Source organism: Carcharhinus amblyrhynchos, unplaced genomic scaffold (genome assembly GCF_965287045.1).
Source record: "Carcharhinus amblyrhynchos unplaced genomic scaffold, sCarAmb.v2.hapA scaffold_583, whole genome shotgun sequence".
Taxonomy (NCBI): Eukaryota; Metazoa; Chordata; class Chondrichthyes; order Carcharhiniformes; family Carcharhinidae; genus Carcharhinus; species Carcharhinus amblyrhynchos.
In genome coordinates, this window is record NW_027650323.1 from 1 (window position 1) to 15,366 (window position 15,366).

At 49.8% G+C, this 15,366-nt stretch overlaps 1 protein-coding gene across 1 annotated transcript; it reads left to right on the forward strand.

Moving 5' to 3' along the window:
- Positions 1-5,281: 5,281 nt before the first annotated feature.
- drc5 (dynein regulatory complex subunit 5) lies at positions 5,282-8,682 on the forward strand (the record flags this gene model as incomplete). The annotated part of the gene is made up of 2 exons (XM_080184160.1): positions 5,282-6,310; positions 8,289-8,682. Coding segments are annotated over 2 exons (1,242 nt in total), but the record flags the coding sequence as incomplete, so codon positions are not given.
- Between the last annotated feature and the right edge of the window lie 6,684 nt (positions 8,683-15,366).

Consider the following 15,366-nt stretch of genomic DNA (forward strand, 5'->3'; position numbering starts at 1 on the left):
ACACTCCCTGTCACTCCGGGGATTGGAGAGTGAGAGACTCCCTGTCACTCCGAGGATTGGAGAGTGAGAGACTCCCTGTCACTCCGAGGATTGGAGAGTGAGAGACTCCCTGTCACTCCGGGGATTGGAGACTGAGACACTCCCTGTCACTCCGGGGATTGGAGAGTGAGACACTCCCTGTCACTCCGAGGATTGGAGAGTGAGAGACTCCCTATCACTCCGGGGATTGGAGAGTGAGAGACTCCCCGTCACTCCGAGGATTGGAGAGCGAGAGACTCCCTGTCACTCCGGGGATTGGAGAGTGAGAGACTCCCTGTCACTCCGAGGATTGGAGAGCGAGAGACTCCCTGTCACTCCGGGGATTGGAGAGTGAGAGACTCCCTGTCACTCCGGGGATTGGAGAGTGAGAGACTCACTGTCACTCCGAGGATTGGAGAGTGAGAGACTCACTGTCACTCCGAGGATTGGAGAGTGAGAGACTCCCCGTCACTCCGAGGATTGGAGAGCGAGAGACTCCCTGTCACTCCGAGGATTGGAGAGTGAGAGACTCCCCGTCACTCCGGGGATTGGAGAGTGAGAGACTCCCCGTCACTCCGGGGATTGGAGAGTGAGAGACTCCCTGTCACTCCGAGGATTGGAGAGTGAGAGACTCCCTGTCACTCCGGGGATTGGAGAGTGAGAGACTCCCTGTCACTCCGGGGATTGGAGAGTGAGAGACTCCCTGTCACTCCGGGGATTGGAGAGCGACAGACTCCCTGTCACTCCGGGGATTGGAGAGTGAGAGACTCCCTGTCACTCCGAGGATTGGAGAGTGAGAGACTCCCTGTCACTCCGGGGATTGGAGAGTGAGAGACTCCCTGTCACTCCGAGGATTGGAGAGTGAGAGACTCCCTGTCACTCCGGGGATTGGAGAGTGAGAGACTCCCTGTCACTCCGGGGATTGGAGAGTGAGAGACTCCCCGTCACTCCGGGGATTGGAGAGTGAGAGACTCCCCGTCACTCCGGGGATTGGAGAGTGAGAGACTCACTGTCACTCCGAGGATTGGAGAGTGTGAGACTCCCTGTCACTCCGGGGATTGGAGAGTGAGAGACTCCCTGTCACTCCGAGGATTGGAGAGTGAGAGACTCCCTGTCACTCCGGGGATTGGAGAGTGAGAGACTCCCTGTCACTCCGAGGATTGGAGAGTGAGAGACTCCCTGTCACTCCGGGGATTGGAGAGTGAGAGACTCCCTGTCACTCCGGGGATTGGAGAGTGAGAGACTCCCCGTCACTCCGGGGATTGGAGAGTGAGAGACTCCCCGTCACTCCGAGGATTGGAGAGTGAGAGACTCCCCGTCACTCCGGGGATTGGAGAGTGAGAGACTCCCCGTCACTCCGGGGATTGGAGAGTGAGAGACTCCCTGTCACTCCGGGGATTGGAGAGTGAGAGACTCCCCGTCACTCCGGGGATTGGAGAGTAAGAGACTCACTGTCACTCCGAGGATTGGAGAGTGAGAGACTCCCTGTCACTCCGAGGATTGGAGAGCGAGAGACTCCCCGTCACTCCGAGGATTGGAGAGCGAGAGACTCCCCGTCACTCCGGGGATTGGAGAGTGAGAGACTCCCTGTCACTCCGAGGATTGGAGAGTGTGAGACTCACTGTCACTCCGAGGATTGGAGAGTGAGAGACTCCCTGTCACTCCGGGGATTGGAGAGTGTGAGACTCACTGTCACTCCGGGGATTGGAGAGTGAGAGACTCACTGTCACTCCGGGGATTGGAGAGTGAGAGACTCCCTGTCACTCCGGGGATTGGAGAGTGAGAGACTCCCCGTCACTCCGGGGATTGGAGAGCGAGAGACTCCCCGTCACTCCGGGGATTGGAGAGTGAGAGACTCCCTGTCACTCCGAGGATTGGAGAGCGAGAGACTCCCTGTCACTCCGGGGATTGGAGAGCGAGAGACTCCCCGTCACTCCGGGGATTGGAGAGCGAGAGACTCCCCGTCACTCCGGGGATTGGAGAGCGAGAGACTCCCCGTCACTCCGGGGATTGGAGAGTGAGAGACTCCCTGTCACTCCGAGGATTGGAGAGTGAGAGACTCCCTGTCACTCCGAGGATTGGAGAGTGAGAGACTCCCTGTCACTCCGAGGATTGGAGAGTGAGAGACTCCCTGTCACTCCGAGGATTGGAGAGTGAGAGACTCTCCGTCACTCCAGGGATTGGAGAGTGAGAGACTCCCTGTCACTCCGAGGATTGGAGAGTGAGAGACTCCCTGTCACTCCGGGGATTGGAGAGCGAGAGACTCCCCGTCACTCCGAGGATTGGAGAGCGAGAGACTCCCCGTCACTCCGAGGATTGGAGAGCGAGAGACTCCCTGTCACTCCGGGGATTGGAGAGTGAGAGACTCCCCGTCACTCCGGGGATTGGAGAGTGAGAGACTCCCCGTCACTCCGGGGATTGGAGAGTGAGAGACTCCCTGTCACTCCGGGGATTGGAGAGTGAGAGACTCCCTGTCACTCCGGGGATTGGAGAGTGAGAGACTCCCTGTCACTCCGAGGATTGGGGAGTGAGAGACTCCCCGTCACTCCGGGGATTGGAGAGTGAGAGACTCCCTGTCACTCCGGGGATTGGAGAGTGAGAGACTCCCTGTCACTCCGGGGATTGGAGAGTGAGAGACTCCCTGTCACTCCGAGGATTGGAGAGTGAGAGACTCACTGTCACTCCGAGGATTGGAGAGTGAGAGACTCCCTGTCACTCCGGGGATTGGAGAGTGAGAGACTCCCTGTCACTCCGGGGATTGGAGAGCGAGAGACTCCCTGTCACTCTGAGGATTGGAGAGTGAGAGACTCACTGTCACTCCGAGGATTGGAGAGTGAGAGACTCCCTGTCACTCCGAGGATTGGAGAGCGAGAGACTCCCCGTCACTCCGAGGATTGGAGAGCGAGAGACTCCCTGTCACTCCGGGGATTGGAGAGTGTGAGACTCCCTGTCACTCCGGGGATTGGAGAGCGAGAGACTCCCTGTCACTCCGAGGATTGGAGAGTGTGAGACTCCCTGTCACTCCGAGGATTGGAGAGTGAGAGACTCACTGTCACTCCGAGGATTGGAGAGTGAGACACTCCCTGTCACTCCGGGGATTGGAGAGTGAGAGACTCCCCGTCACTCCGGGGATTGGAGAGTGAGAGACTCCCCGTCACTCCGGGGATTGGAGAGTGAGAGACTCCCCGTCACTCCGGGGATTGGAGACTGAGAGACTCCCTGTCACTCCGGGGATTGGAGAGTGAGAGACTCCCTGTCACTCCGGGGATTGGAGAGTGAGAGACTCCCCGTCACTCCGAGGATTGGAGAGTGAGAGACTCCCTGTCACTCCGGGGATTGGAGAGTGAGAGACTCCCCGTCACTCCGGGGATTGGAGAGTGAGAGACTCCCTGTCACTCCGGGGATTGGAGAGTGAGAGACTCCCCGTCACTCCGGGGATTGGAGAGTGAGAGACTCCCCGTCACTCCGGGGATTGGAGAGTGAGAGACTCCCTGTCACTCCGAGGATTGGAGAGTGAGAGACTCCCCGTCACTCCGGGGATTGGAGAGTGAGAGACTCCCCGTCACTCCGGGGATTGGAGAGTGAGAGACTCCTTGTCACTCCGGGGATTGGAGAGTGAGAGACTCCTTGTCACTCCGGGGATTGGAGAGTGAGAGACTCCCCGTCAACTTTAGCCAAATCTGTCTTCATACTTTGTAATTGCTTTTATTTAAATTTAAGTCATTAGCTTCAGATCCAGGTTGCTCTTTTTAAGATGAAGGTGTAATTTGATGATGTTATTTGTCACTTAGAGGATCCTCTGCTATGAGATCATTATTTCATCTTCTCTTGGTACATGTTTCCAGGTTTCTAAAGCCTGTACCCTGACTGCTTTCCAGAACAGGTTGCTCTAAGAAACTCTCCTGAATACACACTAACGCACCCTCAAAGCTATCTTTGCCAGTTTGATTGATATGCAGATCAAACTGGCCCATTGTTAATGCAGCACTTTTCTTACAAGACCCCGTTATTTCTTGATTCACAGTGACTGTTGGCAGTGGGTGGGCAGGGGTGTGGGGGTGGTTGAGGGAGTCAACTACATAAGTCACTCTGGCCAGTGATTTATTTCCCTTACTCTTTCTGTCTGCACTAAAACTGATTCTACATTTTGAATTTCCCACAAAGATACTGTTCCCATTTGTTTATTAACAAAGTTTAAAGTTTATTTTACTCATCACAAGTAAGGCTTACATTAACAAGGTAATGTAGTTACTGTGAAATTCTCCTGGTCACCACACTCTGGCGCCTGTTCTGGTCGATGCACCCTAACCAGCACATCTTTCAGATTGTGGAGGGAACCGGAGGAAACCCACGCAGAGAGTGATCCAAGGCGGGAATTGAACCTGGTCCTTGGCACTGTAAGAACATAAGAAATAGGAGCAGGAGTAGGCCATCTAGCCCTTCGAGCCTGCCCCGCCATTCAATAAGATCATGGCTGATCTGTCGTGGCTCAGTTCCACTTTCCCGCCCTCTCCCCATAACCCTTAATCCCCTCTCTTATCAAAAACCCATCAACCCGCTTCTTAAAAATATTTAGCGAGGCAGCCTCCACCACTTCAACGGGCAGAGAATTCCAGAGATTCACCACCCTTTGAGTGAAGAAGTTCCTCCTCAACTCCGTCCTAAACCGCCTCCCCTTTATCTTGAGGCTGTGCCCCCTAGTCCTACTGTCTTTTTTGAGCGGGAAGAGTCTCTCCACCTCTATCCTATCCATCCCATTCATCATCTTATACGTCTCAATGAGATCTCCCCTCATTCTTCTAAACTCTAACGAGTACAAGCCTAGTTTATTCAGCCTCTCCTCATAGCTCAATCCCCTCAACTCCGGTATCAGCCTAGTAAACCTCCTCTGCACTCCCTCCAGGGCCAAAATATCCTTGCGCAGGTGCGGCGCCCAAAACTGCACACAGTACTCCAGCTGCGGCCTCACCAATGCCCTATACAGCTGCAGCAAGACCTCCCTACTTTTATATTCAATCCCCCTCGCTATGAAGGCAGCAGTGCTAACAACTGTGCCACAGTGCAGCCCCAGGCTGTATGGAAAAAGTAGGGAGTGGGATTAATTCTTTCAATGAGCTAGCACAGGCAGAATGGGCCGATTTGCCACTTTCTATGCTTTATTATTTGGTGAGTCTTTGTAATGATGGTTTGATTTGAATGAGGATTAATGTGTACACAGTGACTGGAGATAATGTTGCTGAATCATTAATTCCCCATCTCCTCTTTTAACATCACAGAACACCCCATCTTGAACCAACTTCTCGAGAAGCATAAACGTAAGGTATTGGCCAAGATCTCCACCAGTATCCCACTGCAAGTGACAGCAAACCTGGTCAGCGATGAGGGCTATTGGAAAAGGTGCTGCCTAGAGTGCTGGGAAGTGTGTGACACCTCCAGTTATGGGGGAAGCTGGAAGAGAATGTTCTTTGAACGACTGCTGAAGAACATCATTGAGTTCTTTGTCCCAGACACCACTGATATGAAAGTAGTCCTGGAACTGATCCCACTGTGTAAAAACTATGTGAAGAAGTTAGAGATTGGCCAGCTCCTTCCTCCCGTCAAACAGTGCTCTGAGAACATCGATGATGACTCTTCAGATGCCGGTAGTGATAGTGATGTGACTGGACCTTCAGTTGATCACTTTGACTTCAGCATCTTACTCAGCAAACTTGTCAATCTTGAAGAACTGCACGTGACGTACGGGGTCAAAGACTGCGGGATGAATTTTGAATGGAATATCTTCCAGTTCACATACCGAGACTGCTTCTCACTCGCAAAGGCCATCAATTCTTGCAAGAGCCTGAGGGTGCTGAAACTCACTCGGAACAGGATTGACGATGAGAAGTTGCGAGTGTTGGTGAAGTACATGCTAAACCATCCCTCACTGAAAGAGCTGGACCTGTCACACAACTTGATCAAAGACAGCGGAGCAAAGGTCGTGGCCAAGCTTCTCCACAAGACTAACCTGGAGCATATCAACCTGTGCAATAATCGCATCTCAGCTTATGGAGCCAAGGCCATCTCCTACAAAGTCCGTCGTTATTCAACCCTCAAAACCATCAACCTTCGCCTCAATCAAATCGGTGATGAAGGGGGTGAGGCCGTGGGGAAAGCTCTGGTCAAATCCTCAGTGGAAGACGTCGACTTGTCAAGCAATGAGCTGACGGAGCCTACGGCCGTGGTCTTCTCTGAACTCCTGATGAAGAACCGTACCCTAAAGTCCATTAATCTTTCCTGTAATAACTTTGGCCCGGTCAGTATGTGTGGAAATGTTTGTGGTACAACAATGTGTCTAAGTTTAAAATGTATTTATTAGTCACTGCAATGAAGTTAGTGAAAATCCCCTAGTCGTCACACTCCAGCGCCCTAATCAGAGTGTGGGAGGAAACCCATGTAGACACGGGGAGAACATACAGACAGCAATTAAAGTGACCGTTATGAGTCAAACTACTGACTCCTCCATGTTTCTGTTAAGTCTATCAGCGCCTCTCCCAATTCTCCCTCCACCTTCTCTCCAAAACATTGCTGAGTCCTCCCAGGCACCATGCTTCACAAATTAGCAAGAAAAAGCAATAGGCCTGAGGATTGGCAGCAGTTTAAAATTCAACAAAGGAGGACCAATGGATTGATTAAGAAGGGAAAAATAAAGTATAAAAGTAAGCTAGTGGGGAACATAAAACTTGACTCTGAAAGGTTCTATAGATTCTGGAACTCTCTGCCCGTTGAAGTGGTGGAGGCTGCCTCGCTAAATATTTTTAAGAAGCGGGTTGATGGGTTTTTGATAAGAGAGGGGATTAAGGGTTATGGGGAGAGGGCGGGAAAGTGGAACTGAGCCACAACAGATCAGCCATGATCTTATTGAATGGCGGGGCAGGCTCGAAGGGCTAGATGGCCTACTCCTGCTCCTATTTCTTATGTTCTTATGTTCTTATATGTAAAGAGAAAAAGATTGACAAAAACAAATGTAGGTCCCTCACAGTCAGAAATGGGAGAATTCATAACAGGGAATAAAGAAATAGCCGAGGAACTAAATTGCCTACTCCTGCTTCTGTTTTCTATCTTTCCATGTTTCTGCTTCTATTCCTGTGGCTATTCTAACAGAGTTAGACAGGGGAGATTCAGAAAGAATGTTCCTGATGGTGGGGGAGAGTCCAGAACTAGGGGTCAGAGTTTGAGGATAAGGGGTAAACCTTTTAGAACTGAGGTGAGGAGAGATTTCTTCACCCAGAGGGTGGGGAATGTGTGGAATTCACTCCCACAGAAAGGAGCTGAGGCCAAAACATTGTCTGATTTCAGGAATAAATTAGATATAGTTCTTGGGGCGAAAGGGATCGAGGGATATGGGGAGAAGGTGGAATTAGGATATTGAATTAGATGATCAGCCATGGTCAAAATGAATGGTGGAGCAGACTCGAAGGGCCGAATGGCCTACTCCTGATTCTAGTTTCTATGGGAATGAATTTAAAACAGGCCAGATACAACTCCACCCACTTGCTTGCACCACTTGTTAGGAATATCCAAGGAGTAAACACTGAACAGGACTTGGGCACAGTGTGAGGAACATCTCACCCCCAGGTTCTCCCCACAAAGGCCAGGCTGCTGGATGGCTGCAACTCACCGTCCTGGACACAGAGGTTACTTCATCAGTGCCCTTCCCCTCGTACAGAGAGGTCGTTTGATGGAATCTTCCAATTCTGTATAGCCATGTATCACAGCAGGCACTGCAGCTTCAGCAACGTGACGTTTGTTCACACCCTTTCTCATGGGTGTGTTTCTATTTATCCCGGAGTTACGGGCATTGCTGGCAAGGTCAGCATTTATTGCCCATTAATGATTGGTGAGGGCGGTGGTGAGCTGTCTTTCTGAAACACTGTGTCTACACGTTGAAGATACTTTCTTTCCTGTTAGGTCACAGTCTCGGATTCTGACTCAGCCACACTGAGGAAATGAAAAACTTGTGCGTTCCTGGGAGTCATTCCTGCTTCTGTCTCTCCTGATTCTGATACAGAGAGATTCTCTACTGAAAGTCTTTGTCTCTCAGCTCCCTGGTTCTCTGCAGGTCTCTCCATCTATTGATTCTTTTCCACTCTCAGTCCAATCCCTCTTTCCCAAACCCCTCTCTCATGATTCTATTGTCTCTTTCCTTCAGTTCTCTATCAACCTCTCTCTCATGTCTGTATAGAGTCTCTCTGTTTCTCTCGACTCCACTAAGTTTTCCTGTTTTTTACCAGGAAGGTGGGAGGCAGCTCAAGGAGGGAATGTCAATGAACAAGACTGTGATGGAGTTTGACCTGCGGTTGACAGATATTGGCCCGGAGAATGAATACGCCATCAACCAGATGCTGCATAATAACAGGGAGAGGGTGAGGAACGCAACCTGTCATCCACCTAAACCCCTCAAAGCAAACGAGGTTGCATCAGACCACTACCTGGTGAGTGACTGAATCCCAGTACAGACACAATGGGCCGAATGGCCTTGTGCAGCTTCAGAGCTCTGTGAAACTGTGTATCTGTCACATTGCTCTGCTCCCAATCTGCTTTGACAGTCCGTTGTAATACTAATGGCGGGTTTGGATTAAACACAAACTATTTTTATACTGTTCAAAATAAAATCTGTAGCTTGAAGCTCATTTTGACACGTTTTACTTTTTTACACACAAAAACATAGTACTTATATACCAGATCAGCACAAATGGATATGACCTGGTGGCCATTACAGAGACGTGGCTGCAGGGTGACAGGGACTTGGAGCTGAATGTACAGGGCTATCAAGTGTTTAGGAAGGATAGGCAGGAGGAAAAAGGTGGGGGGGGGGGGGGATCTCTGCTGATTAAGGATAGCATCAGGGTGGTAGGAAGGGATGATATAGGAACCAAAGAGCAGAACGTGGAATTGTTGTGGGTGGAGATTAGGAACAGCAAAGGGAGGAAGACGCTGGTGGGTGTCGTCTATAGGCCCCCGAATAATGATCTGGAGGTGGGGCGGGCTGTTAACGCACAAATAAGTGCGGCGTGCAGGAATGGGACGGCCGTAGTTATGGGGGATTTCAATCTGCATATTGATTGGTCGACCCATGTTGGACGCGGTGGGCTCGAGGAAGAGTTCTTGGAATGCTGCCGGGATAGTTTCCTCGAACAGCGTCTGTTGGAGCCGACGAGGGAGCGAGCTATCTTGGATCTGGTGCTATGTAATGAGGCGGGTAGAATTAGGGACCTTGTGGTGAAGGATCCTCTTGGGGAGAGTGATCATTGTATGGTGGAGTTTCTGGTGCAGATGGAGGAGGAGAAAGTGGGTTCCCAGACACGCGTCCTTTGTTTGAATAGAGGGGAGTACGGTAGGATGAGAGAAGAATTGGCAAATGTGGACTGGGGGAGCGCGTTGGAAGGTAGGTCTGCTGAGGAACAGTGGAGGATCTTTAAGGAGATCTTTCTTGGTGCTCAGCAGAAATTTATTCCGATGGTCAAAAAGGATAGTAGGAGGAGAGGTAATAAGCCGTGGATAACAAAGGAGGTGAAGGAAAGTGTTAAATTAAAAGCGGAGGAATTTAGAGTAGCTAAGAGTAGTGGGCGAGAAGAGGATTGGGAGAGGTTTAAATGTCAACAAAGAATGACAAAGAAGTTGATAAAGAAGGGTAGGAGAAACTATGAAGCTGGGCTAGCGCTTAATATAAAAAAGGATAGCAAGAGTTTTTATAAATATATAAAAAGGAAGAGGCTGGCTAGGGTGAACGTTGGACCCTTAGAGGATGAGAAGGGGGACTTAGTGGTAGGGGATGGGGAAATGGCTGAGGTCTTGAATAACTTTTTTGTTTCGGTCTTCACGGAGGAGGACGTGAATAATTTGCCGGGTGTTAGCGATAGAAAGATGGTAGGAATGGAGGGTCTTAATGACATTACTGTTACTAGAGAGGCGGTGCTCGACAGACTGGAGGGACTGATTGTGGACAAGTCCCCAGGACCGGATGGAATGCATCCGAGGGTTCTGAAAGAAATGGCGGAGGTGATAGTGGATGCCTTGGTGATTATTTTCCAAATGTTGCTGGATTCCGGGGAAGTGCCGGAAGATTGGAAAACGGCTAATGTTACGCCGTTGTTTAAGAAGGGTGCCAGGCAAAAGGCAGGGAATTATAGGCCGGTTAGTTTAACATCTGTTGTAGGTAAAATGTTAGAATCTGTGATCAAGGAGAAAATAGCGAGGCATCTTGAGGAGAATTGTTTGGTAGAGCAGACGCAGCACAGTTTCATTAAGGGGAAGTCGTGTCTGACGAATTTATTGGAGTTCTATGAGGATGTGTCTAGGGCGGTGGATAGAGGAGAGCCGATGGATGTGGTGTTTCTCAATTTTCAGAAGGCGTTTGATAAGGTACCTCACAAGAGGTTATTGCAGAAGGTCAGGGGACATGGAGTTGGGGGTAGGGTGTTAGCGTGGATAGAGGATTGGCTGTCGAATAAGAGGCAGAGAGTGGGGGTCAATGGGTGCTATTTGGATTGGTGGATGGTGACTAGTGGAGTGCCCCAGGGGTCGGTGCTGGGGCCTCAGCTATTTACCATTTATATAGATGATCTGGAGGAGGGAACCGAGTGTATGGTGTCGAAATTTGCTGATGACACCAAGATCGGTGGAACGGCAAATTGTGCGGAGGGTGTGGAGAGTCTGCAGAAGGATCTAGATAGGCTGGGCGAATGGGCCAGGAAATGGCAAATGGAATTTAATGTTGGCAAGTGCGAGGTGGTCCACTTTGGTAGGAAGAATGGTAGGAAGGACTATTACTTACGGGGCGAAAAACTGCAGCAGGCGACGGTGCAGAGGGACCTCGGGGTCCTTGTGCATGAGTCGCAAAAACCCAGCTTGCAGGTGCAGCAGGTGGTCAGGAAGGTGAATGGGATGCTGGCCTTCATAGCGAGGGGGATTGAATATAAAAGTAGGGAGGTCTTGCTGCAGCTGTATAGGGCATTGGTGAGGCCGCAGCTGGAGTACTGTGTGCAGTTTTGGGCGCCGTACTTACGCAAGGATATTTTGGCCTTGGAAGGAGTGCAGAGGAGGTTTAGTAGGCTGATACAGGAGTTGAGGGGGTTGAGCTATGAGGAGAGGCTGAATAAACTAGGCTTGTACTCGTTAGAGTTTAGAAGAATGAGGGGAGATCTCATTGAGACGTATAAGATGATGAATGGGATGGATAGGATAGAGGTGGAGAAACTCTTCCCACTCAGAAAGGACAGTAGGACTAGGGGGCACAGCCTCAAGATAAAGGGGGGGGCGGTTTAGAACGGAGTTGAGGACTCAAAGGGTGGTGAATGTCTGGAATTCTCTGCCCGTTGAAGTGGTGGAGGCTGCCTCGCTAAATATTTTTAAGACGCGGGTTGATGGGTTTTTGATAAGAGAGGGGATTAAGGGTTATGGGGAGAGGGCGGGAAAGTGGAACTGAGCCACGACAGATCAGCCATGATCTTATTGAATGGCGGGGCAGGCTCGAAGGGCTAGATGGCCTACTCCTGCTCCTATTTCTTATGTTCTTGTTTAACCTGGGTAAAAACAAGTCAGTAAGGATCACAGAAACTGGAAACAGGAGCAGGCCATTCGGCCCTTCAAGCCTGACCCCTCAGTGGAATAATGACTCAATCAAACTAACCAGCAAAATGCAGAAAGACTGATTAACCCACACTGAGGGGGTGGGACCAGGCTGAGTGGGTGGGGTCAGACAGAGAGAGAACAGGAGCAGAGAGGGGCAGGGTCAGGGAGATGGGGTGGGGTCCAGGAGAATGACACAGAATCGCTCAGCGGAGAAAAGGCCCATTGACTCTGAACCAGCACATGAGAAAACCTATCCTCTCACCTGAACCCTTTTACAAGCTTCTACCATCCTCCCAGGCAACACATTCCAGACCGTTATAACCCTCTGAGTAAAAAGGTTTTCCCTCACGTCCCCCTTCAACCTCATGACCCTCACCATGTTACCCCCACCCCACCTCGTGAATGACCCTTCAACTAAGGGGAACAGCTGCTCCTTATCCACTCTGTCCATGTCTCTCATCATCTTGTACACCTCAATCAGGTCACCCCTCAGTCTTCTCTGCTCCAATGAAAACAACACAAGCTTACACAACCTCTTCTTAAATGTTCCATCCCAGGTAGCATCCTGATTTACTAGGATGCTACTGGGACTTGATGGATTGAGTTATAAGGAGAGGCTGGATAGACTGGGACTTTATTCTCTGGAGCGTAGGAGGCTGAGAGATTATCTTATAGGGATCTGTAAAATAATGAGGGACACAGATCAGCTAGATAGTCAATATCTTTTCCCAAAGGTAGGGGTGTCTGAAACTAGAGGGCATAGGTTTAAGGTGAGAGGGGAGAGATACAAAAGTGTCCAGAGGGGCAATTTTTTCACACAGAGGATGGTGAGTGTCTGGAACAGAGGTAGTAGTAGAGGCGGGTACAATTTTGTCTTTTAAACAACATTTAGGTAGTTACATGGGTAAGATGGGTTTCAAGGGATATGGGCCAAATGCGGGCAATTGAAATTAGCTTAGGCGTTTAAAAAAAGAAAGGGCAGCATGGACAAATTGGGCCGAAGGGCCTGTTTCCATGCTGTAAACCTCTATGGCTCTATCCTGGTGAACCTCCTCTGCACCCCCTCCAGTACAATCACATCCTTCTGATAGTGTGGCGACCAGAACTGCACACAATATTCTCGCTGTGGTTTACTCCCTCCTTTCACACTCAAAGGAACATGCTGGGCTTGCACCCTCCCCATATCTTTTTCAATGCCTCCTCACTGCTCTTCTGTAGACTTTCCCATTAGTATGTGTTCCAGTCCACCTGGGCCAGATCCTGCCTTTACTAAAATCCGCTCTCCCCATTCCAAAACTTTTTTTGCAACTCACCTATGTCTTAGTCCATAACAAGCTTAAACTGCACCATATTATGATCGCTATTACTAAAATGTTCCCCCATCATCATCACTTCAACCGCAACCACCTGTCTGGTCTCATTCCCCAGAAATAGGTCTATTAAAAAGTAGAGGCTATCCAGCCTGGCCTTACTCCCTTGAAATTTAATACAGCTGCACTCCCTCTGACTTGTTTGTTTTGCTGTATGATTCTGTGACCTTATTCTGCTAATGGCGTGTGTCTTAGAACATAGAACATTACAGCACAGTACAGGTCCTTCGGCCCTCAATGTTGTGCCGAGCTATGTCCAATCCCAAGATCAAACTATCCCCTCCCTATCATTCTGGTGTGCTCCATGTACCTATCCAATAACCGCCTGAAGGTTCCTAAAGTGTCCGACTCCACTATCACAGCAGGCAGTGTATTCCACACCCCAACCACTCTCTGAGTAAAGAATCTACCTCGGACATCCCTCCTATATCTCCCACCATGAACCTTATAGTTATGCCCCCTAGTAACAGCGACATTCACTTGAGGAAATAGTCTCTGCATGTCCACTCTATCTATCCCCCTCATCATCTTATAAACCTCTATTAAGTCATCTCTCATCCTCCTCCACTCCAAAGAGAAAAGCCTCAGCTCCCTCAACCTTTCCTCATAAGACCTACCCTCCAAACCAGGCAGCATCCTGGTAAATCTCCTCTGCACACTCTCCAATGCTTCCACATCCTTCTTATAGTGAGGTGACCAGAACTGAACACAATATTCCAAATGTGGTCTCACCAACGTCCGGTATAGTTGCAGCTTAACCCCACGGCTCTTAAACTCAAACACCCTGTTAATAAACACTAACACACTATAAGCCTTCTTCACGGCTCTATCCACTTGAGTGGCAACCTTCAGAGATCTGTGGATATGAACCCCAAGATCTCTCTGTTCCTCCACATTCCTCAGAACCCTGCCGTTCACCCAGTAATCCGCATTCAAGTTTGTCCTACAAAATGAATCACCCCAGTGTCCCTCCCACTGCCAAATTAGTTTAAACTCCTCCCAACAGCACTAACAAAACGTCCCGCAAGGATGTTAGTCCCACTCTGGTTCACATGTAGACCATCCTGTTTGTACAGGTCCCACCTTCCCCAGAAATGATCCCAGTGATCCAGGAATCTCAAACGCTCCCTCCTGCACCAACTGTTAGGCCACACATTCATCTGCCTATTCTGCTATTTCTGTTCGTGAGTGTGTGGCACTGGGAGTAATCCCAAAATTACAAGCTAAGAGATCCTGCTTTTTAATCTACTGCCCAACTCCCTGAATTCTTGATCCCTCTTTCTACCTATGTCATTGGTACCAATATGTACCACTGAAGTTTAAGTTTATAGTTTGTTTATTGGTGTCACAAGTAGGCTTACATTTACACTGCAATGTAGTCACTCTGAAAATCCCCTAGTTGCCACACTCTAGCGCCTGTTCGGGTACACTGAAGGAGAATTTAGCGTGGCCAATGCACCTAACCAGTATGTCTTTTGGATAGTGGGAGAAAACTGGAGCACCCGGAGGAAACCGATGCAGTCAGCTGGAGGAAACCTACGCAGACATGGGGAGAATGTAGAAACTCCATACAGTGACCCTAGCCGAGAATCGAACCTGGATCCCAAGGGACCGCCATGATCTCTGCCTTATCATGCTCCCCCTTCAGAATGCCCTGCAGTGGTTCAGAGACATCCCAGACCCTAGCACCAGGGAGGCACCACACCATCCTGGAGTCACATTGATGGCCACAGTAGTGCCTGACTATAGAATGACTATTACCCTGTCTCTCTTCCCTCCCCCCCTCCTGTATAGACAGGCTGCTTTTGGTGTCAGCCCACCAGGCAGTCCAGAGACGGGTAGTTCAGGAGTGCCCCTGGGCTCTCACTCACAATTGGAAGCTGATGAGGGCACTGGTTCCTCCAGGGAGCACACGCTGAGCCAAGCTTCTGACACCAGCTGTCTGCGTCATTTTCCTCCACCCGGAGGAATTTTCTCCCAATTGAACTAAAACCTCCTACCCTTCCGAGGACCACGTCCCTTTCTTCTGATTGTATTCATGTATTTGCCAAGATGTAAAAGTCGCTACTGTATCTGCTTCCACTTTGTTCCTCAGCAACGAGTTCCAGGCACCCACCACCCTATGTGTAAAAACTTGCCTGGTAAATTATCTTTAAACCTTACCCCCCCTCACTGAAAAGCTCATGCCCCCTAGTAACTGACTCTCCCACCCTGGGAGAAAGCTTCTGACTTCCATTTTTGATACAGCATTTTATCATGGTCAAACTTAGAAATGTGACATTTGGTTCCCACATCCTCACTGGCAACAGGGGAGGTAAACACGGTAGGAGGTCTCACAACACCAGACTGGAGTCTAGCAGGCTTATTT